General features: G+C 40.4%; 4 protein-coding genes across 5 annotated transcripts; 2 read left to right on the forward strand and 2 right to left on the reverse strand.

Moving 5' to 3' along the window:
* Nucleotides 1–1,656: 1,656 nt before the first annotated feature.
* On the reverse strand, nt 1,657–4,275 carry LOC114432652 (THAP domain-containing protein 5-like). Its single transcript, XM_028400805.1, has 3 exons — nt 4,092–4,275; nt 3,646–3,832; nt 1,657–3,287 (listed from the first exon to the last, which is right to left on the reverse strand). The coding sequence occupies exons 1-3, from the start codon at nt 4,175–4,177 to the stop codon at nt 2,544–2,546; spliced, it is 1,017 nt and encodes a 338-aa protein (XP_028256606.1). The 5' UTR covers nt 4,178–4,275; the 3' UTR covers nt 1,657–2,543.
* A 327-nt stretch (nt 4,276–4,602) lies between these two features.
* LOC114432655 (dnaJ homolog subfamily B member 9-like) lies at nt 4,603–6,908 on the forward strand. 2 transcript variants are annotated; one of them, XM_028400808.1, is made up of 3 exons: nt 4,603–4,736; nt 5,032–5,252; nt 5,535–6,908. In XM_028400808.1, the coding sequence occupies exons 2-3, from the start codon at nt 5,036–5,038 to the stop codon at nt 6,035–6,037; spliced, it is 720 nt and encodes a 239-aa protein (XP_028256609.1). In that variant the 5' UTR covers nt 4,603–4,736; nt 5,032–5,035; the 3' UTR covers nt 6,038–6,908. The 2 variants fall into 2 exon arrangements, with proteins under 2 accessions (XP_028256609.1, XP_028256610.1); XM_028400809.1 differs by having other exon boundaries at nt 4,642–4,736; nt 5,035–5,252.
* A 4,787-nt stretch (nt 6,909–11,695) lies between these two features.
* LOC114432653 (aldose reductase-like) lies at nt 11,696–14,713 on the forward strand. Its single transcript, XM_028400806.1, has 10 exons — nt 11,696–11,966; nt 12,269–12,436; nt 12,510–12,626; nt 12,774–12,851; nt 13,228–13,350; nt 13,425–13,531; nt 13,605–13,686; nt 13,962–14,045; nt 14,137–14,219; nt 14,292–14,713. The coding sequence occupies exons 1-10, from the start codon at nt 11,901–11,903 to the stop codon at nt 14,332–14,334; spliced, it is 951 nt and encodes a 316-aa protein (XP_028256607.1). The 5' UTR covers nt 11,696–11,900; the 3' UTR covers nt 14,335–14,713.
* Nucleotides 14,714–15,069: 356 nt separating this feature from the next.
* LOC114451566 (aldose reductase-like) lies at nt 15,070–19,661 on the reverse strand. Its single transcript, XM_028430308.1, has 10 exons — nt 19,529–19,661; nt 18,472–18,639; nt 18,262–18,378; nt 18,038–18,115; nt 17,715–17,837; nt 17,084–17,190; nt 16,171–16,252; nt 15,988–16,071; nt 15,829–15,911; nt 15,070–15,742 (listed from the first exon to the last, which is right to left on the reverse strand). The coding sequence occupies exons 1-10, from the start codon at nt 19,592–19,594 to the stop codon at nt 15,700–15,702; spliced, it is 951 nt and encodes a 316-aa protein (XP_028286109.1). The 5' UTR covers nt 19,595–19,661; the 3' UTR covers nt 15,070–15,699.
* Nucleotides 19,662–20,088: the final 427 nt, after the last annotated feature.

A 20,088-nucleotide genomic window follows, 5' to 3' on the forward strand; every position in this document is an offset into this window, starting at 1 on the left:
GAGATTAAAGCTTTTAAAAATAACTAATTCTTATTATTTACCCACTACCATTCACTTCAGACTTTTTTTTACGCATATATGTGAACTGTACACATGCGGGCATATCGTTTTACTCTCCTCTCCTTGTATCACTTCATGGTGTATGTCTTTGTGATAGACATATAAATAAAATTTCATTTTTTATGGGATTCTCTATATCTACCTATAATTTCACTATGAGGTGATCCTGTGAAGTGATCTGTACTGTGCTCTGTGTGCTGCAGACACTGATGAGAGTACTGTAAACAATAGAGTTGGAGCTGGGTGAGCTGTGCAACAAAGACCATCTGCATCTATAAATATTGGCTAATATAACACACCAACATATAACAGTATATAGACAAGTTGCACCCTCTAACCTGTTGCACACTATATCAATACAGTACTGTTACTACTATGAGATCAAGAGGAGGACTCATTCCAGAGCAACAGGATTACAATAATTCCATTTCAATACTAATTTCAGCAATCTATTCTTCATCCTCACCACAGCCCGTGTCATTCCTCACCAGGAAATGTGTCATCTTGTAGCCTTTTCATTAAACACAACACCCTGCAGTCATCTGAAATTGCACTTCACAAATCCTTTCGTATGTACAATCAATCATATTTACATCAATTCAATATCCAATTTTACCATAATTTAAGTCTTGCAAGGAAAACATGAAGCACACTTCATTACAAGCACAGCAGGTTTGTTTATGTCACAGCGGCTGTTATGCCGTTCTGGATGAATGCCTCATCAGTTCACCCCTGCTGGTTCCCATTTTCATATAGCTGATTCTGTAACCGCACCGCCTATATGGATAATTTTATTCTGGGGAAGGCTGCTTCAAATACGATTAGGTATCTCGTATGGCCAAAATGCGATGATGACTAACTCAGGGCCCCAAGGGTGGAAAGGTGGGAGATAAAAACCAGCAGCTGGCTCATGCTCATGTAACTGTGGGGTTTAAAACAATCACCACAAACAAAGAGGAGATGAACAGGCCTCAAACAGATGGCTAGTTTTTCAACAGTAAAACGTACATACATTAAAACAAAATGGTTTGTTGTAAAGAATGACGATTCATTTAAAGTGGCAGTGGAATGCTTTGATTTGTGCATGCAGCAGTGGTGCCAGTCAAAATAAAAAGGAAAAAGTAGGAGAAAATTATTCACTGAGCCTGAAGGTATTGCAGTGCTCTTTCCTGATGCCATTATTCTATAATTTCTTTGGACCTAATTCGTTACCTAGCTACTAACAACCTGCTGCATTCAAAATGCCATGTAGCACCAACCCTCTCAACTTGTTTAAAACATTGTAATTGAATCTGGGGGGGAAAAAACCATATACTACGAACAGCCATTGTGAAGAATCAGAATGTGCATAAATGAAACACGACCACCTTTTAGACTCTTTTTGAAAAATCCAGCAAGACTCTCGGATGATAAGAAGCACTTTCCCTTTTTATTCACAAAGTACCTGGAATGCTAATCAAATGTAGATAAAGCAAGACATCACAAATACTGCAAAAACCACTGGGTTATATATAGTGGAGTAACAAAGACAGATCAAACAATAAGTAAGTACTGCAGAAGAAATCATTTTTCTGAATAAACTGTGCACAAGCTTTGGAAACTAAAAGTGCTTTTAAATAAATAGTTTTTTTGTTATTATTAAGCTCATACAAAGTGCAGTGAACAGTGTGTCTGAGATGTTTCTGAGACTTTCTGTCATGGAGGAGTATTTTATGGCTTCATGTTTGTGGTTGACATGTAAAAAGAACTTGTGTACGGGTGTGCACAGGCACAGCGCCACCATGTGGACAAAAAAAGAAGTTCAGTTCAAAGTCCTGCACAGTCCTTACAAAAACTCTGATTGATCCATGTGCACGAAAGAAGCTCAGTACCTGAACTGAACCCACAGTTACCTTGACTCATTGAGTTACTCCGTCACTAAGTGCCTTGTTTTTTACTTTGGGTCAACAACGTTATGCAAAACAAGTGTCTAAAAATGATGGCCTGCTGCTGAAAATATGCAGAGAAATGTGTAATTTCGTACACTGGCGAACTAATTGCGTGAATTAATTAATAAATTAATATAAACCAACACATGCTGTCAATGTGGATCCATAGGATCCATAGGAGCACAACAAATACCAACTAGAACTGTTGAGGGTTTAACTTTAGCAACTGAGAATCAACTTACAGTTTTCTGATAAACAATGTTTTAAGATTTGTGTTGTTGACTTTCACAATAAAACAAGTCTGGCAGCTAAATAGGCCGTACCAGGTAATGTACATTTTACCAGTTATTATAAAATTATTGTTGTAGGTTACCTAACCTGATGTAGGACTCCAAGTTCATTTTCCATTCAAGATGTTGGAGCAGTATTGCATAACACTGCAAACAAATTAAAACCAGATGTTTTGCTGTGACTTTTTAAACATGTGAGCATGAGCAACCTGACTCAATAATTAGTCTACTAAAATACATATATATATTAACAGTTCACTCATCATCAGAGTAGCACAGATGATATATAATCTTCTAAAACTTTCTGCTTCTCTTTAAAAACAGCACCATCCCTCTTCAGAAGGGCTATCTCGCTCTCCAGAGCACGTATTTTAGCCACAGTCGTCTCCTCCCGCCGATCCAGTTCCAAAATCTTTGCATGCAAACTCAAGATCTTACTCCATAGCTGATCTTTGTCAGTGTCCGGTCTGCAGTATGAATGCTCGTAAACAAAAATGTTCTCTCCTTCACTGGGTCCTCTCTCCTCCAGCAAACAGGCATTGTCTTTTACAAGTTCCACAGGGACAAAGCTAAAACCCTGCATCAGTGCTTCTTGCACATTTGTCTCTCCATCAGAGAAAGGACCTGGTGACTCACAACACAACACAGTCACGGTCGGGTCAGCCTGCTCTGCTGGCTGCAGTTCACTGCATGAGGACAATGCAATGCAGGACGCTGCTGGCATTCCACTGTCACCTGTCATCTCAAAAGCAGCAGTCTGTACCTCTGAAGGATTCGAACCACAAGAGATGCCAGCGTCCAACACCAGAGGTAGCTCAAATATCATCTGTGTATGTTCCACAATATTATTCTTTGCTGTGCCTGACTGGACATTTTTACACGTTCTGCTCAAGATGAGTGGCCTCTTACTGAGAGGGGAGTCCAATTCTTTGAGTTCAGTGTCAGAGTCTAAAATGTTGGGTTTGGCTTTGGGGCTTCTTTTAATGGTGGTTGCCTTTTTCTCACCATCCTGTGAATACAGAAAGGGTAAATTAGAGAATAACTGCTGTGTCCTTCTCTCATCTTTTGTGTGTAAGTTGTGCTTATCAAAAGGTCTTTCTCTTCCTACAGAAGCTTATCTGCTGTGAGATTTCCCAGCAAGATTTCTCTGACATGTCACATGTGCCCAAATCATAATCATGTCCATAATGTCATCAGATTACAGCAATCAAGCACCTGCAAAACTATGTAATCAACCGACTGTCAAAGGTGCAAGTGTGCTCATTAAAAATGTATTATTTATTACGTTAAAAAGAAAAGTAATATTTGGATCACCCAAAAACTTCTCTCTTTTAAAAAAGTGTTAATGTGTGCTAACATATACATACATCTTCAGCTGAAGGGAAAATGGTGGGGATGGCTGTGTTCTTTAAGTAACGGATGCCCCATCGGATATCAAAGCAGTCCTCTGTAAAGTGCTCACTGCACAGATACTGATGTCGACTGGGTGTCCACTCCGCCCTCTTCATGTTGTCCACCCATTTCTGAAGCCGGGGCTTGTCTTGCAAAGGAAACCTTTGGAGAACAGAGGAGAAGACAGGACCATTTAAAAATGGAAGCTTATGTGCCTTTTATATATTATTACCCCACATTCAGTCCAACCCCAGTCTACCTTACAGACACCATGACACATACAGCATCGTATTAATATATCATTACTATTACCCGCTGTTTTTATGACTAGCTAGCTATAAACAGCATAAAAGCAGCACATGTAGCAGCACCAAAACAGTCCCCCTCACAGATACGAAAAAATAGAAAATAGAAAACATACGGGTAAAAGCTAATTCTCTTGTTGTCTTGCTTTGATGTTGTTCCCCCGCGGTTTCTGCAAACTTTCACAGCGCAATACCGTGGCATTTCTGCAGTGAAACCACATTAAAACGCCTCTCAGAGACACGCGTGTAGGGATAATTTGTTGAAAACACAAAACAGCTCGTAAAGAATTACTTCCGGACTTTAGCTCTATTAGCGGAAGTGACGTTTTCACCTTTTTTTTTCAAGAAGGTTCTTTAGAAGTTGTTACAAAACAACAAAGAGTAACGACAAAATACAATTTTAGGACAGTACTTAATTTAGTAATAAAAACTTCTAAACACGCTGTCATAAAATCTACTGGGCTGAACCTTGTTTAGTGTCCGTCGCTATAATATTATATTACAAAACGAAGGCGGAAGTACACGCAGTCACTTCTCCTCCTCTACCCATCACATTCTCTACACGCTCCACGTGCGCATTGTTTCCACCAATCACAACGATCTGAATCACTGCGCTCGGAAATGGACCAATGGCGTTGCGAGTCGTGTGCTACGGCTCAGGAATGCAGCTAGTCAACGACTGTTAGCTTTCGTTTCGCATCAGCTGGAGCTGTCGGCTGCAGACAGGAGAATCCCTAGGCTGTTTGACACTTCGTTTGCAGGTAATACCTCTTTTTTTAGTGAAAGTTATTTATCGTGGGATTTCTATTTGCAACTGAGAGCTCACAACAATGTCTGTAAGACAAGCTGTTTTAAGGCAGAGCTTTTTCTTCTATTAAAAACAATGAGTTGTCCTTTTCTTGTATTAAAACTAGCTAGCAAAGCAAGCTAATAGCGCTGTTTAACCTGTGTTTTTAATAGTTATCGAGTGAATTTTGATGATTGTATCGGGTTTTGAGGTATCTCAGTGTGTGAAATGTTGATAACGTAGCTGTCAAACTCTCTGCTTCTAACCAGAAGGATGGCTACAGCGCAGTCGGTGTTGCTGCTAGCAGTGCATGTTCTGCTCATCTCGGAGTTCATCCTGGCAAAAAGGGACTACTATGACATACTGGGGGTGCCCAGAGATGCCACTGAACGGCAGATCAAAAAGGCTTTCCATAAACTGGCCCTGAAGTACCATCCTGATCGAAACAAGGGCCCAGACGCAGAGGCCAAGTTCAGAGAAATAGCAGAGGGTAAGATTAAATCATTAATAGTGTTTATTACCTAAATACAGAGACAAATTATAAAAAAATAAACACAAATTAGTATGATTGGCTAGGTAATATGTGTGTACATTTTTTTACATTAGAGTGGATCTTCATGATAAGAATCTTTGAGCTCTTTCCTGACACACCTAACCTTGTTTGTGTTGTCATGACACCAGCAGCTGGTTGCTATTTGCAAACACACCCTTTCACCTAGTGGAGTTCAAAAGATCAGTAATCCTTCAAAGCTCATGTATGTGTCTCTTCCAGCATACGAGACGTTGTCAGATGACAAGCGGAGGAGAGAGTATGACCAATTTGGCCACAGCTCATCATCAGGGGAGGGCTATAGAGGAGGAGGAGGCAGTGGTGGCAGCAACTATAACTTCAACCAGCACTTCCAGTCCTTCAACTTCAACTTTGATGACATTTTCAAAGACTCTGACCCTTTTGGTCAACACCAACATCAACAACACCAACACCACTTCCACTCCCACTCCCACACCCATAATCAAGCCCACCAAAAAAAACACTTTGACAGCCACTTCCAGGCTCATCGGGAGGCTGTGAATGGACACAGGAAGCGGTTTCAGCAGGGAGGTTTCGGCGGAGGACTCTTTGATGACATGTTCGAGGACTTGGAGAAGATGTTCTCCTTTAATGTGCACAGTTCCAGGACTGAAGGCAGGTTTCAGGGCTCAGGAAAGCAGCACTGCAGGACAGTGACTCAGCGCCGGGGAAACATGGTGACCACCTTCACTGACTGCTCTTGAGACACGGTGAACCTGGTGCACTTCAGCCTCTTGGGACACTGCTGTTTTTTTTAGTCATTTTGAAATTGAATGCTAATTTATCACTTGGTGGAATAGAAAATGGTTTTGTGTGGCTTGTAATTTCCTCTAAGAACAAATATTCAAGCAATAACTCATAATACACATCATTACATATATCACAATAATAAGGATAATTCACATACCTCCCCATTATTAGCTTTCAAGGTTCATTATGTTTACTTGTGTTCATTTGTATGATGGTACAATCTGTCAGACTCAGGTATGGCCTTAGCTTACGATATAAATTTACGAGTGTGAGGCCCTAAGATTCTGCAGTTAGTCAGGCCATACTGTTATTGTGCTCGCTGCAACACAATGTCACACCAAGCTTTGCTGAACTTAGCATTGTGGTTTTGCACATTTTGTTTGTATTTTTAGCACCTGCATCAAACTGTTGCATTTGCAGATGCTTCACAATTTAGTGCAAGTTGGCCATTATCAACTGTTACCTCTTGTTTAGTTTCTTCCTACAGAGTTGCATCTACCTTCACTCAGTCAGAAATGAACATCAGTCCTTTGACAAGTACTGGCAGAGGTTGCTACAAACACCTGTGGCTCATCCACCAGTGAAGCTAATTGGTCTGAAATGGTTCCTGAACTGATCATACTGTGCAATATTTAGCACCTTTTGCTCTTCATGTTGCCTATCTTGCAAAGACAGTGCTGTGTCCATGTCATTGTCTAATGTCTGCACTTTGTGTAAATGCATATGTTTGTGGAGTGTGTGTGTGTGTGTGTGTGTGTAGAGACTGACCTGAATGTTGATTGGGGTGCATATGTGTGGATATTGAATAAAAAGTCACAAGAGCAACTATCTGTTTTTGTCGTAATTATAGAATTGTCTGAAAATAAACTGATACATTATATCTGCCTGTGATCCAGACAGTAATGGAAATTTAGCATTAGATTAGTAGTTGGTCCATCAACATATATACAAGCCTCTTGTCAAAAAAGCATCTTTGAGAAGTTCTGTTCTAATTAAGCTCCAGAGAGTGTAGTTTCTCAAGATTGAGTTCAAAGTTACAGATGAGCTCCTGTGGGAACACACTCCATATACATGTAACACGCTTACACATTCAATAGCTGCCGCATGTGTATTCACAAGTACTGAAAGTGCCTTTATCTCTATTTGGATAAAAACAACCAAAATCACTGACAGCTATCAGATTAATAAAAACAACAACAAAAAACTTCTACCTAATCAAAACAGTGAGAGAAAACAACAGACTCATTGCAGTGAGACAGTTCTTAAATCAACACTACTGAATCTGATGAAAAAAAAAATGATAAAGTGTTAAAGGGTAAAGACTTTTCCCAATCAGAGCGGAAACATTTTTTTGTAAACTGAACTGCACGCGACAAAGAGGAAGAATCTTCCCTATAGCAAACCCAACTGATTTCTCATGAGATGAAACCTGTTGTAAGACACAACTTCTGCAGCTGAATCAGACTTGGCAGGCTGTTCAGTCTTCCTCATGACTGCGGCTTCCTTCAAAGACAAACATTTTACATCATTTTTTCCTCTTATTGTAAATATTTAAATCCTATATTTGTATATGACCCCCAGCATCAGCAAGTCTGAACCTACTACCTGTCTTTTGGATCCAATCCCATTACGGCTCCTCAAGGATGCTATTCCTCTGATCGGAGACTCTATATTAGGACAGATCAACATGTCTCTGGAAACAGGATATGTACCACAGGCTTTTAAAACTGCTGTGATCTTCACTGGATCCGGACGTCTTAGGAAACGACAAACCGATCTCCAACCTCACCTTTATTTCTAAAATACCTGAAAAAGCTGTTGTAAGTCAGTTAAATGACCACCTGCATTGATTGGAACAGTCTGTTTGATGTGTTCCAGTCTGGATTCAGAGCCCATCACAGCACAGAAACAGCACTGCTTAAAGTCACTAATGACCTCCTCTTGGCATCGGACCGTGGACTCGTCTCTGTACTCATTCTACTGGATCTCAGTGCTGCCTTCGACACAGTAGATCATCGCATCCTGCTACACAGATTAGAACACGAGATCAGGATTACAGGAACAGCACTGCGCTGGTTTAAATCATATTTATCTGACAGATTTCACTTTGTTCATGTTAATGATGTTTCCTCCTCATGTACAAGGGTTAATCACTGTGTTCCACAGGGTTCGGTGCTCGGACCGATCCTGTTCACCCTTTACGTGCTCCCTCTAGGAAACATCATCCAGAAGCACGGCATAAACTTTCATTGTTAATGCTGATGACACCCAGCTGTATTTATCCATGAAGCCTGAAGAAACAGAGCCGCTAGTCAGACTACAGGCATGTCTAAAGGACATAAAGGATTTGATGACCTCCAACTTTTTACTATTAAACTCGGACAAGACTAAGGTCATTGTTTTTGGACCTATACATCTCAGAACTAGTTTATCAGATAATACTTTCTCTCTGGATGGAATTACTTTGGCCTCCAGTATGACTGTGAGGAACCTCAGAGTTATCTTTGATCAAGACATGTCGTTTGTCTCTCATATTAAGCAGGTCTCCAAGACCGCTTTCTTTCACCTGCGTAATATTGCTAAGATCAGGAGTATCCTCTCTCAGAGTGATGCTGAAAAGCTCATCCATGCTTTTGTCACTTTAAGACTGGACTACTGCAACTCTTTATTGTCTGGATGTCCACATTACTCCATCAACAGTCTGCAGCTGATCCAGAACGCAGCGGCTAGAGTTCTGACAGGAAGCAGCCAAAGGGATCATATCTCACTGGCTCCCAGTGGACTCGACAATACACTTCAAGATCCTCTCTTCATGGACTTGCTCCATTGTATCTGCAGGACCTGATTGTATTATATGTTCCTAATACGACACTCAGATCTCTGAGTGCAGGTTTACTTGTAGTTCCTAGGATTCATAAAAGTAGAATGGGAGGACGAGCTTTTAGCTACCAGGCACCGCTACTATGGAACCAGTTACCAATCTGGGTCCGAGAGGCAGACACTGCCTCCAACTTTAAGACTAGACTTAAAACTTTTCTGTTTAGTAGGGCGTACAGTTAGCCTTAGACCTAGTGTGTAGCACAGCTATGATGCTCTAGGCCTACGTTGTTGGGGGGCACAAACATGATCCACTGAGCAGTTTCCCCCTCACCCTCTGACCTCTCCTCTACTCTCCTGGATCCATACTCCGCGAGACAAAGATATTTTCCCCCCGTGCAGACGTTACGCCCACAAAATGACGTCATTTTTTGTCTCTGACCGCCCGCTGATCCGCACTCTTGTGCACAGGGTCCGGGCCGAACAAGGCTGTGCGGCAACCATGCTGTGATTGGTCGGAATTTATTGTGGGCGTGATGAAAGTGGAGAAGCGCAAGAGCCTCTCCAGGTATATAGGTAGGTGTATAAACAGCACTGATTCAGTAGATTTAGATAAGACCATACCGGTTTTGCATGATGAGCAATAAAAGAAAGAAAGGCAAGTCAGGTGATTTGTCACCAATAACTCCAGACAGCCATTCACACATACCAGATGGTGACTGTTATTACCATTCTATATACTCCTACATACCCGGGCATAATAGGCTCGTTAACAATGTCTGTATATCTTTGCTATTGTTACTTTAAATGTCGCATTTTTACAACTCATCACCGGACATCTCACGCTGTTGCATGCAGCCTCTCTGTATAATGCCCTCTTGCCATGGCACACGTCCTTGTGGTGTGTTAAAAAACTCAGTTTAGTGGACGGGCCGTATGAGGAGTTCTGCACACACGCGTCTCGCGGAGTATGGTACCTCAGTGCGGAAAAGACCTTTTTTATTTATCTCTTACCACCGGTGGAGCGCGTTCTCCCCTCTTTGTCTCGCGGAGTATGGAACAGCCTGGCCCATACTGGTAATATCGTCTCATAATCTGTGTTTACTGTCTTCCTCGTAGTTTTGTGCCTCGCTCTCGCTCTCTCTCTGTTTGCAGGTCTCAAGACCTGCATGCTGACCTGCAGTCCGGCCCCTGAACTCTCCTGTGCTCATTGACTTCATTAGCCCCTGCTGCTCATCTTTGCTTTGATTACTATCAAATTACTATTACTACTTATGGACTGACGATAGATATCCATTATAATATAATCACTGTTTCATCTTGCTTGTCATGTGTGCTCTGTACTGTACCATGTTTGCTCTCTCTCTCTCCTTCATCCTCTCTGTCCTGTCTTCCTCTTCTTCTCCTCCTCTACCCGGCCGACTAGCAGCAGGAATGGTTCCTCCTTAAATAGACAGGTCCTGCTCAAGGTTTCTTCCTCTTAAAGGGAGTTTTTCCTTGCCACAGTGCTCTTAGGGGGGTTCAGGCTCTGGGTCTTACGCTCTGAGTTTCTGTGAAGCGCTTTGAGACAATTTCTGATTGTAAAATGCACTATATAAATAAAACTGAATAAAATTGTATATCTGTAATTTAACCCTCATGTGTTGTTCGGGACATTTTTGTCCTCTGAGAGAAATTTTTCTGTTTATTTTGGCCATAACTTTGTCAATATGTGGACAAATTGAATCATTTTTCCTCAATAAGCTTAATTTTACATAAATTTTGTTAATATGATTTTAAAATTTTTCATAGGTCAACGGTACACTGTGGGCAAATTTTAGAATCCAGTGCTGTGCAAAAACTAATAATGCAATCAAGTCAATTTTTTTACTGATGTTTGACATGACCAAGACTGTAATAAAGGTTAAAAAGAATCCAGTCCACATTCACCTTTTCTATTAAAAATGAGCCATTTTGTGTTTTTTTTTTTCAATTTTCAGCACCACCCCTTATAAAATTGGTGATTAAAGGGTTAAAATCCTGGGGGAAAATGATTTTTTCACTACTGTTGATTAGAACTGAAGTTAATTAAAAGGTCTATGCAAAAAAATTTCAAAAAAATATTTATCTAATATATTTTTAAAACCGTTAAAGTTAGGGGACGTTTTTGTCCCCGAACAACACATTAGGGTAGTGTTTGCGAACAATGCATGAGGGTTAAATTCCTTGATTGTTTAAACCCACTTGGTGTTACATTTCACTGATGCCCTCTAGTGGATCAATGTCACCAATAATTAAGAGGGAAGACATTATTTGATCAAGCATGTTGATCGGGATACCTCACCTGCAGTCAGATATAAATGACATTTAAAGAAAATTCAAGAAAATCTCCTCAGAGTCCAGTAAAACTGGACACCAAAGCACCAATGTGAACACACTTTGTGTGTCCAGTGTGATGCTGATTCACTTTAAATGCCTCCTGAAAGTCATGTATCTGCATACGTTTATGATTAAACCATCATAATTGAACAGTGACTCATAACATGATGACAATAACATGACGATAACATAATGATGACATTAATGCAGAAATCATTCAGAATACCCTTTGACATTAAGTGCCATATGTCAGACCTCAAATTGTAGCAGCAAATTACTTTGTAAGAAAGTTGTTAGTCTCTTTATTCAAAAAATTAGTTAATCCTCACTTCACGCAGCTTCACAGTATATTGCTCAGAATTAGAATTTATGCAATATTGTACAAATCTTCCTTATAATCACATCATTTGTGCCGATGCATTCCTCCTTGTGCAACGCCTCTTTGTCTATTGGGGTATTTCCATGTGTGTGGATGCAAGGAACACAAGGCAGATTGCTTTCTGCCTATTGACCCCTCCTCTGTGTGTGTATTGTGTAACAGGCTGTCTGCTCCTCCTCTTCCTCCTCCTCCTCCTCCTGCTTTATGTTTTTTTCCATTGTCACATTGCTGACCGATCCTGGTAGACTGAGAGCTTCACCAACATGATACCTGCAGTTACACTTAACAATGGAGCCAAGATGCCCATTGTGGGTCTGGGGACATGGAGGGTAAGATTTTAATGCTTTTAACAGCTTCTGTCCATGCTAACCCTGCCTATGTTCTTTTACAATGTTTGTCAATTGTCATTCAGTGGTTCAATTAATCCCTATTGTGTATTTTTATTCTAACAAAATGAACATTCTGTCTGTTGTTTAACTCGTGTCATGTCAAAATGACACAGGCTTCTAAAGGCCTGCTCAATGAGGGTAAATATTAACACTTTACTGCACGCTGGCCTCTGCCTAAAAGAGATTAGGACAAGTCAATGTAGCAGCGGCAAGACATTTACTGCTACCCGTTTGTCCTGCAGGCAGACCCAGGAAAGGTCACCGAGGCTGTGAAGGCAGCGATTAGCTGTGGCTACAGGCACATTGATGGTGCATATGTATACCAGAATGAAGAAGAAGTTGGGGCTGGAATCCATGCGATGATTGACAAAGGAGTGGTAAAGAGGGAGGATCTATTTATCGTCAGCAAGGTACTATTTGTAACAAAATGTAAAATTTTGGTCATACTCTTCTCTCAGTTTACACTCACATGTTTCTTCTTAGTTATGGTGCACCTTTCACCTTCCATCACTGGTGAGAGGAGCATGTCAGAAGACTCTGCGTGACCTGAAACTGGACTATGTGGACCTTTACCTCATGCATTTCCCAGTGGGAGCCAAGGTCTTTATCTATTAACACTGTGTTATAGTGTTTACAACTTTTACCTACTTTATATATCTGCAATAACTTAATAGGCTTTATTACCAGACAAAAGTCATTTGTCCAACTTGATACTCTGAATGCAACATTATTATTATTATTTTGCAGCCAGGAGATGAGCTGTTTCCTTTAGATGAACATGGACAGGTCATCTCTGATGGCAGCAACTTTCTGGACACCTGGGAGGTAATCCAAGTGACTCAATGCACACATCCAGGTGTTAACTTCTCATTTGAACTGACACTAGCACATAAATATGGGGCCTTCTCTCTGTAATCTAGTCTCTCTGGATGCTTCATGCCAGTACATATTAATATCACAATTGTAGGTTTCCCAATAGTGTCTAATTCAAATACAACTTAATAAATTTTAACTGAAGATAAATTGTCTCACTTACAGCAAGGTTACATGTTTTCAGTTCTACAGTTCTTGCTGCAGCTGCTAAAGCAAATAGGTAGTAATGTAGTAATGAGTAAGATACAGATAAAGCAGAAAAAAATAAAATGTAATATTTTCTGCGAAAGTAAACTGCTTCACTGACAGTATCCACTTCATCTGAAAGGCTATGGAAGAGCTGGTGGATGCCGGGCTGGTCAAAGCTCTCGGCATCTCCAACTTCAACAAAGACCAGATAGAAGCCTTACTCAACAAGCCAGGCATCAAATACAAGCCTGCCAACCACCAGGTGGGAAATGGGTTTTTTAGAATAGCACAATAAAAAAGTAGAGAAAAAATATTTATTTCCTTTTTGTTTTTAAGATTGAGTGCCACCCGTACCTGACCCAAGAGAAGCTGATCGACTACTGCCACTCCAAGGGCATCTCCGTGACAGGTTACAGCCCGCTGGGCTCCCCTGACCGACCCTGGTAAGACCATCGAAATCACAACGATGAAGAAGACAGAGCCTGAACGCTTTTTTTTTTTTTTTTTTACAAAAAGGGCTTCGTCAGATGAACCTTCTTTGCTGGAAGAACCGAAGATCGTGGCCATAGCTAAAAAGTACAACAAGACTCCGGCACAGGTAAAATAAGTAAAATAAATCTGTATGATGATGACCACCTGGTCCCACAAGGTCAAACAACCAGGTGACCACACACTGTATTGTGCTTCAGCAGGTTTTTGCTGACTGCTCCTTCAAAACAATGATTATTATTAGATACCAGGAAGAGATTCATATGATGGATTATGTTTTAAAAATTGTATTAAACAGTGCGGCACTGTGTGTTGACCCATCTAAATCGTGGTCATGAAAAGATGAAAAGAGGAAACAAACATTTACTACTTTATCCACACCAGGTTCTTATCAGGTTCCACATTGAGAGGAATGTGATCGTCATTCCTAAATCAGTCACGCCCCAACGAATCAAAGAAAATTTTGAGGTATTGTAATTTTAAAAACCCTTATGCAGCATCTGGTTAAATGGGTAACTTCTGCAGTTCTACTCAAGTTAACACTGTCTTTAACTTTCAGCTGTTTGACTTTAAGTTGAGCAAAGACGACACGAAGGCCATGATGAGTTTAAACAAGAACTGGAGGGGATTCCCACTGCCATGGTGAGTACAGACAAATAAAGGGATACAACGGGTTCTCAGGTAACCCATCCTAATCTTGTCTTCTGTTCACAGGGCGTCAAAGCACAAAGACTTCCCCCTGAACACAGAATATTAACTCATCGGACTACAGAAAATATTATCCTGACAGTTAGAGAGACAACCATCAATCTATTGCACTATTATATTTCCAGCATCCAGCCAACTGAACAGGTTGTGCAACTTGTTCTGCTAGAAACCTGCTTATAGGATAAATGTGTCTTAAACACTACAACATAAAGCACAACTACCTGCTGTGAGGTTTTAAAACTATACATGCATCATATAACTTCTTACTGTCATCACATGACAGTTTCATGGACCATGAGAGGTCAGCCAACATCATGTGCAAGGCAGGTTTGCAAGGAAAAATCTATTGCTCTTTATAGAGGTGCTCAACTGCCTTTGCTCCTGTGAAACTGAAGGATTGTCCTTAATAAATAAATGACCAAGTATAAGTTTGTCTCATGTGTTTTCTTTTTTCTAACGGCGGTTTAACTTTGTAAGGTTACAAGTGTTTGACATGAACTTGCATGCCTGCCAAGACACTGTTTCATCTTTGTAAACAGCAGGTTTATAAAAATAATTTTCATATTTAAGGTTTTTTTTGTACCCTGGGTGCATTTCTACCAAGTGGAACTATATTTGAAATGTAGAGATACCAGACCGATGTCAGTGAATTTTTGCAGTGAATGGATATGGTTTGGCCAGGTTCACACATTTCTGCTAGACAGACCTTACATTCATTACCTAAAGGGTTACAAACTCTTCTGATCGGTCTGGTCTGGTCTAGTAGGAAACATGCTTCAACGTGTTTCATTGTCTCCCACAGGACTTTATTGTAACGGTTTACAAGGTGAAAGTGATGATTTTGTAACAGGTTATTACACATGACCACAAAGTGTCACATGACTCATCCACAGATAAGCTGATGTAACATATTCTGCATTTCAAGGAGATTACCAGTGCTTATATCTTTAGTGGGTAACACCTCAGCCAATGTCTTGGTGAAGGATTTGTTTAACAAGTGAGGAGTGCATCTCTGAATATTTTGTGCTACAAAAATATCTTTAACCTCAAATACTAAAGACTTATCAGTATTTTTACAAAGGCAGTTTGCTTATTCTATTCTCAGAACTTTTCTATAATTGTTCAGAACTATACAGTTATACTGTTATGGAACAGATTTTTGGTTCTTCAGTTATTTAACGCCACATTTGGGACTAAACAAAAACACATTGTGCTAAGATAAAACTCACATGCATAATAAACACCAATAAGAATCTCAAATAATCAGATCATTTTTGGAGTGTGTGCGGAAAACTTCACATGTAACAAAAGCTGTTTCTCCTCAGAAATGTAACATGAAAATGAAAAGAGCAGAAAGAAAAAAGAGAAGCAGACTTCAGCACCCACTGTAAACCTGAGAATAAGCGGCGTTCATTCAGAATTCAGCTTTGAATGGATAGTCCTTGTGCTTTGTGCTCCTGCAGAGAGAAAAATAAATGAATAAAGGATGCCCAACCTTCCAAACCTTAATGTTACATAACAAAATACAACAATGTAGTCTCACCATTGCATTGGACAGACTCTCCAGTTCCTGTTGAATCCTAATATAGTCTTCATTTCCTCCTCAGTCAGCTCAAAGTCAAACACCTGCAAACAATCAAAGAGCCATTTCAGTGCATGCACAAAGAAAAGAGAGGGGAAGACAGTCTCCTCATCTAATCACCTGGAAATTCTCCTGAATGCGCTGCGGTGTGATCGACTTAGGGATCACGATCACGTTTCTCTGGATGTGGAAGCGGATCAGGACCTGAGGGGGGGGGGCAAAGTATTATCACAAGAATGTGATCAAGGGGCTAGAAAAATAGCATCTGTTATTTACTATGACTCCTTCATGGAGCCAGTGTACCTGAGCAGACGTCTTTTTGTGCTTCTCAGCGATGGCCTTGATGTTGGGATCCTCCAGAAGTGAGGGGTCGTCAGGTTTAGCCCTGCAGTTACGTGATTGTTTAATAGTGTCACACAGTGGTCAACATAATTACAAGCACTTCAGAAAATACTTAACAGTATGAAAAAAAAATGAAAGATGAATATTACACATTTAAATGGCCAGTATGAGCCTTTTATGCCAATGCTTCAGAAATGGAAAGAAATCCATCTGCTATTGATAAGGTCAGAGTTACAGGAACTGTAAAAAATGATCTGAAGATGAGCTTCATATGTGAGTTCTTCAGCACTCTCCAGTCGGAGAGTTGAATAGACAGTTTTATAGACAAGTTTTCCTTGCATAAACTAATGACAAATCCTAAAAGTAGGTCATTATTGCCTAATGTTGCACACATGACAAAAATGTGGGCCATACACAATGAGGAACAACAGTCACAAGTTGAAACTAACCAAACGGATCTGACAGCAAAAACAGGGATGACACGAACAGTAATGAGAAACCAAATGATATCCACATTAGAGTAGCAGCTCAAGTTTCATTATTGGGCGTATTTATTTGGATAATGGTAAATAAGGTTAAATAATGTTAGTCAGTTCTGCCTTAGGTTAACACACCCTCTGCATTTGTATCCTTCTGACAATCTTCTTCTAAATCCAGTTCTCATTTTGTGTTTTTAGTAAATTATATTCATAAAATTGTATGTGCGGTAAAGAGGACGACATCAGCCATCACTCATAATAAAGTGCACACCAAACCTTACACTAATATATGTATGGATTGCCCTGAATAAAGTGCAACTGGAGTAAACAGTTTTGTGCACAGGTTTAGTCTGAGCATTAGATTTGGCATTTGTCATGCTGTTCTGCCTCCTCACCATGGCCTGTCAGGGGACCCCAGGGGGCTGTATGCTGTCACAGAAATGCCCTGAGAGTGGCAGTAGTTGATCAGCTTCTCCTGTGTCAGGTATGGGTGGCACTCCACCTAGTGAGACAAACAAACAGAAAGAACAGAGACATTAGGTCAAGCAAGAGATTGTCAAATTGAGTACACTTATATGACTAAGGAATAAATGGACTGATATTCAATACAAATGACTTTTGTTTTGTGTATGATGACAACAAGCAGGAGGAGAATGGTGCTTAAATCTAATAGAAGACAGAGCAGGATAGAGCAGGACATTGATGCTGAACAATGGCTCTGAAAAAGCACAAAAATATAAGGTCATCCAAGCTAATTGGTGTAGCCTGAAGGGACTGCTGTGTCCCATTATGAATTAACTAGACATTTATTTCCCCTGATAGGAGGAGACAGATAATGCCATTATGGCCCCTTGCCCTTTAAGAACCACAAGCTTGAAATGCATCTGCAGAATAGGCTTGACCCCAAGATGTCATATCTGAAACAACTATATATTTGACACAGATAGCGGTTACAGAAAAAAAAAGCATTCAAGGATAAATATCCAGCATCAAAAAAACATTACTGAGATAAATGAGTTGTTTAACCTGGTTGTTAGCAGGCTTGTACTTGAGACCTGGTTTGTTGAGAATGGCTTCAATCTGCTCCTTGTTGAAGTTGGAGATACCAATAGCTTTGACCAAACCGGCGTCCACCAGCTCTTCCATCCCCTGAGAAAATAAACCACATTAACCTTGCTCTATCTTCTTGGAAGTACCAAACCTAATTTGTTCTTACTAGCAATGGAATAAATCAGGACATTTCAAAATCATCTTGTTTTTATGTCAACAGATGAGAAGTTGAAGCTCTTTTTAACTGATAAGCCCAGATTAATGTAAATAAAGTTTCAATGTGTGTTCAATTAACTTACCTCCCATGTCTCAAGGAAGTGAGTATTGTCACTGATCGTCTCTCCTGCACTGTCCAAAGGAAAGAGTTCACTGCCAGCCTGTATTGTGACAGAGGAATTAATTACCTTCAAACCCTCTGTCAAAAATAGGAGTGCAGATGGCACAGTGAATGAGTTCAGGGTTGTTGTCTTACTTAGCACACTGTTAAAGAGGAACATTTTCACACACACAGCAACATTCCTACCTTAAAACCCATGGGCCAATGCACTAGATAGAGATCTAGATAGTCCAGTTTGAGGTCACTGAGAGTCTTCTCACACGCTTGCCTTACGAGGGACTTCTCATGATAAGTGCACCACAGCTACAAAATGGAAGAGCAAAGAAGTGAAGGAGCTAACAAGCACGCTCTAGTGCTGCAGACACTGATCTGTTCTTGCATACAATATGTACTCACCTTGCTGACAATAAAGAGATCCTCCCTTTTCACTACACCAGCCTTGATCATGGCTTGCACACCCTCGCCCACCTCTGCTTCATTCTCATAGACATACGCCCCATCGATGTGCCTGTACCCGGCTGTGATGGCTGCTCTCACCGCCTCTGCGACCTTACCGGGTGGAGACTGAACAGAGACAGGGATGATGCATTGTAATGACAGAAAAAGTCCTCATAAATGTATCAGTGTTTTTTGCTACAAATGGAATATTTTCACATTTTAACGTTGTCTCTAGGGTTATGTTCCCTCTGCAGGTGTACCACCCTAACAAGTTGGCTAAAATGGCAGTTTATGTTTTATTTTAACTGTTATTATGGGTTTTGCATTCTAATGAGCAGCAGACAGCTGTTAGGGTGGTTAAATGCCCACATTTATTATTCTCAATAGGTGAATAAATAAAGTTAAAGAGTTAAAGCCTACTGACAGGTCTTAGCAATTCCAGCAAAATAAAATAAATACTGTACTACTATATAAGTGGCAAAAAAGTATACACTACTTAATACTACACCTAATTCCCCTACTGGGATTAATAAAGTAGTTCTTAACAGGTGCAGAAAATGTTGGTGACACTATTATCAACAAACTGGGCGGGTAAGCTGTTTGATAAAAGGCATTATCAGCACTTTAAGGATTACGTTACATAATAGTTGGTGTGTCTCATAAAGAGTAAACACGTGTTATGGTGATCTTTATTGACTGGGGTGGATGAAAGTGAAGTTCTGTGTAATTTGAGCCTGCTGCTTTGCACACGGTTACGTTTGCAGAAGCTCGCTGTAAAGAGTGTATTAGCCAATGCTAGCACCAGACGTAAAGGTGGGGTCCAGCAGTGAACACCCAAAGTCTACAACTGTTTATATACGGCTTAAAAAACTCACTCTTGTGTTGAAGTGTTTGCAGTTTTCAAGAAAGTTCTATCCTATCCACTCATGCGCTCTGTAAGCACGTCCAGCTAGCTCAACGGGTCAAACTAATGTATGCACCTTTGGAAAACAAAGTAAGTAAAGACTTAACTCACCTTCCACGTCCCCAGTCCAACAATGGGCATTTGTGCACCGGTGTTTAGTTTCACAGCTGCTGCCATTTGTTTGGAGGACGAGCACGGAGCTGAAGCTGCTGACACGGCGGGGAAGGGACAGCAAGTGTCGAGCGCAGAGATGGCAAACAACGCTGGCATCGTCGATCGATTAATGATGCCTTTTAATTCATTTTGAAGGGACTGAGGCCACAGGCGGCCACACGCTCCTGTCAATCTGTTTATTAGGATGCAACAGTTTTCAGCGTGTGGATCTGCTTAGAGGCTGAATTAGTGTTATTTTTTTAATATTGCAGTATCCACAGAAAAAATATATAAACACTAGCTTTTTTCAATCAGATGTTTATGAAAAAAATTAACACAACAGATCAAATTTAATTGACTAAAGTACAGATCTGCAACACATAATTTGGATAATTTCATTTAAATATCTTGAAATATGATCTGGGCTAGGGACAGGTTATTTCTTAATCCTACAACAGTGCCTATCTTTGTTTCTTCATTGATCCACTAGAGGGCATCATTACCCTTTCCAAACATGT

Source organism: Parambassis ranga, chromosome 2, assembly GCF_900634625.1.
Source record: "Parambassis ranga chromosome 2, fParRan2.1, whole genome shotgun sequence".
Lineage (NCBI taxonomy): Eukaryota > Metazoa > Chordata > Actinopteri > Ambassidae > Parambassis > Parambassis ranga.

Bases quoted from the DNA above. Each gene is read 5' to 3' on its own strand.
- LOC114432653 (XM_028400806.1), top strand. From the start codon at position 11,901: ATGATACCTGCAGTTACACTTAACAATGGAGCCAAGATGCCCATTGTG. The intron at 12,437-12,509 runs GTACTATTTGTA...GTTTCTTCTTAG, and splicing joins ATCTATTTATCGTCAGCAAG to TTATGGTGCACCTTTCACCT. The intron at 14,220-14,291 runs GTGAGTACAGAC...TTCTGTTCACAG, and splicing joins AGGGGATTCCCACTGCCATG to GGCGTCAAAGCACAAAGACT.
- LOC114451566 (XM_028430308.1), bottom strand. From the start codon at position 19,594: ATGGCAGCAGCTGTGAAACTAAACACCGGTGCACAAATGCCCATTGTT. The intron at 17,191-17,714 runs GTTAAACAACTC...TTGTCTCACTAG, and splicing joins ACAAGCCTGCTAACAACCAG to GTGGAGTGCCACCCATACCT. The intron at 15,743-15,828 runs GTGAGACTACAT...TTCTCTCTGCAG, and splicing joins AGAGTCTGTCCAATGCAATG to GAGCACAAAGCACAAGGACT.
- LOC114432655 (XM_028400808.1), top strand. From the start codon at position 5,036: ATGGCTACAGCGCAGTCGGTGTTGCTGCTAGCAGTGCATGTTCTGCTC. The intron at 5,253-5,534 runs GTAAGATTAAAT...TGTCTCTTCCAG, and splicing joins GTTCAGAGAAATAGCAGAGG to CATACGAGACGTTGTCAGAT.
- LOC114432652 (XM_028400805.1), bottom strand. From the start codon at position 4,177: ATGCCACGGTATTGCGCTGTGAAAGTTTGCAGAAACCGCGGGGGAACA. The intron at 3,833-4,091 runs GTATGTTTTCTA...TGTTCTCCAAAG, and splicing joins AAGAGAATTAGCTTTTACCC to GTTTCCTTTGCAAGACAAGC. The intron at 3,288-3,645 runs GTATGTATATGT...CTGTATTCACAG, and splicing joins TTTTCCCTTCAGCTGAAGAT to GATGGTGAGAAAAAGGCAAC.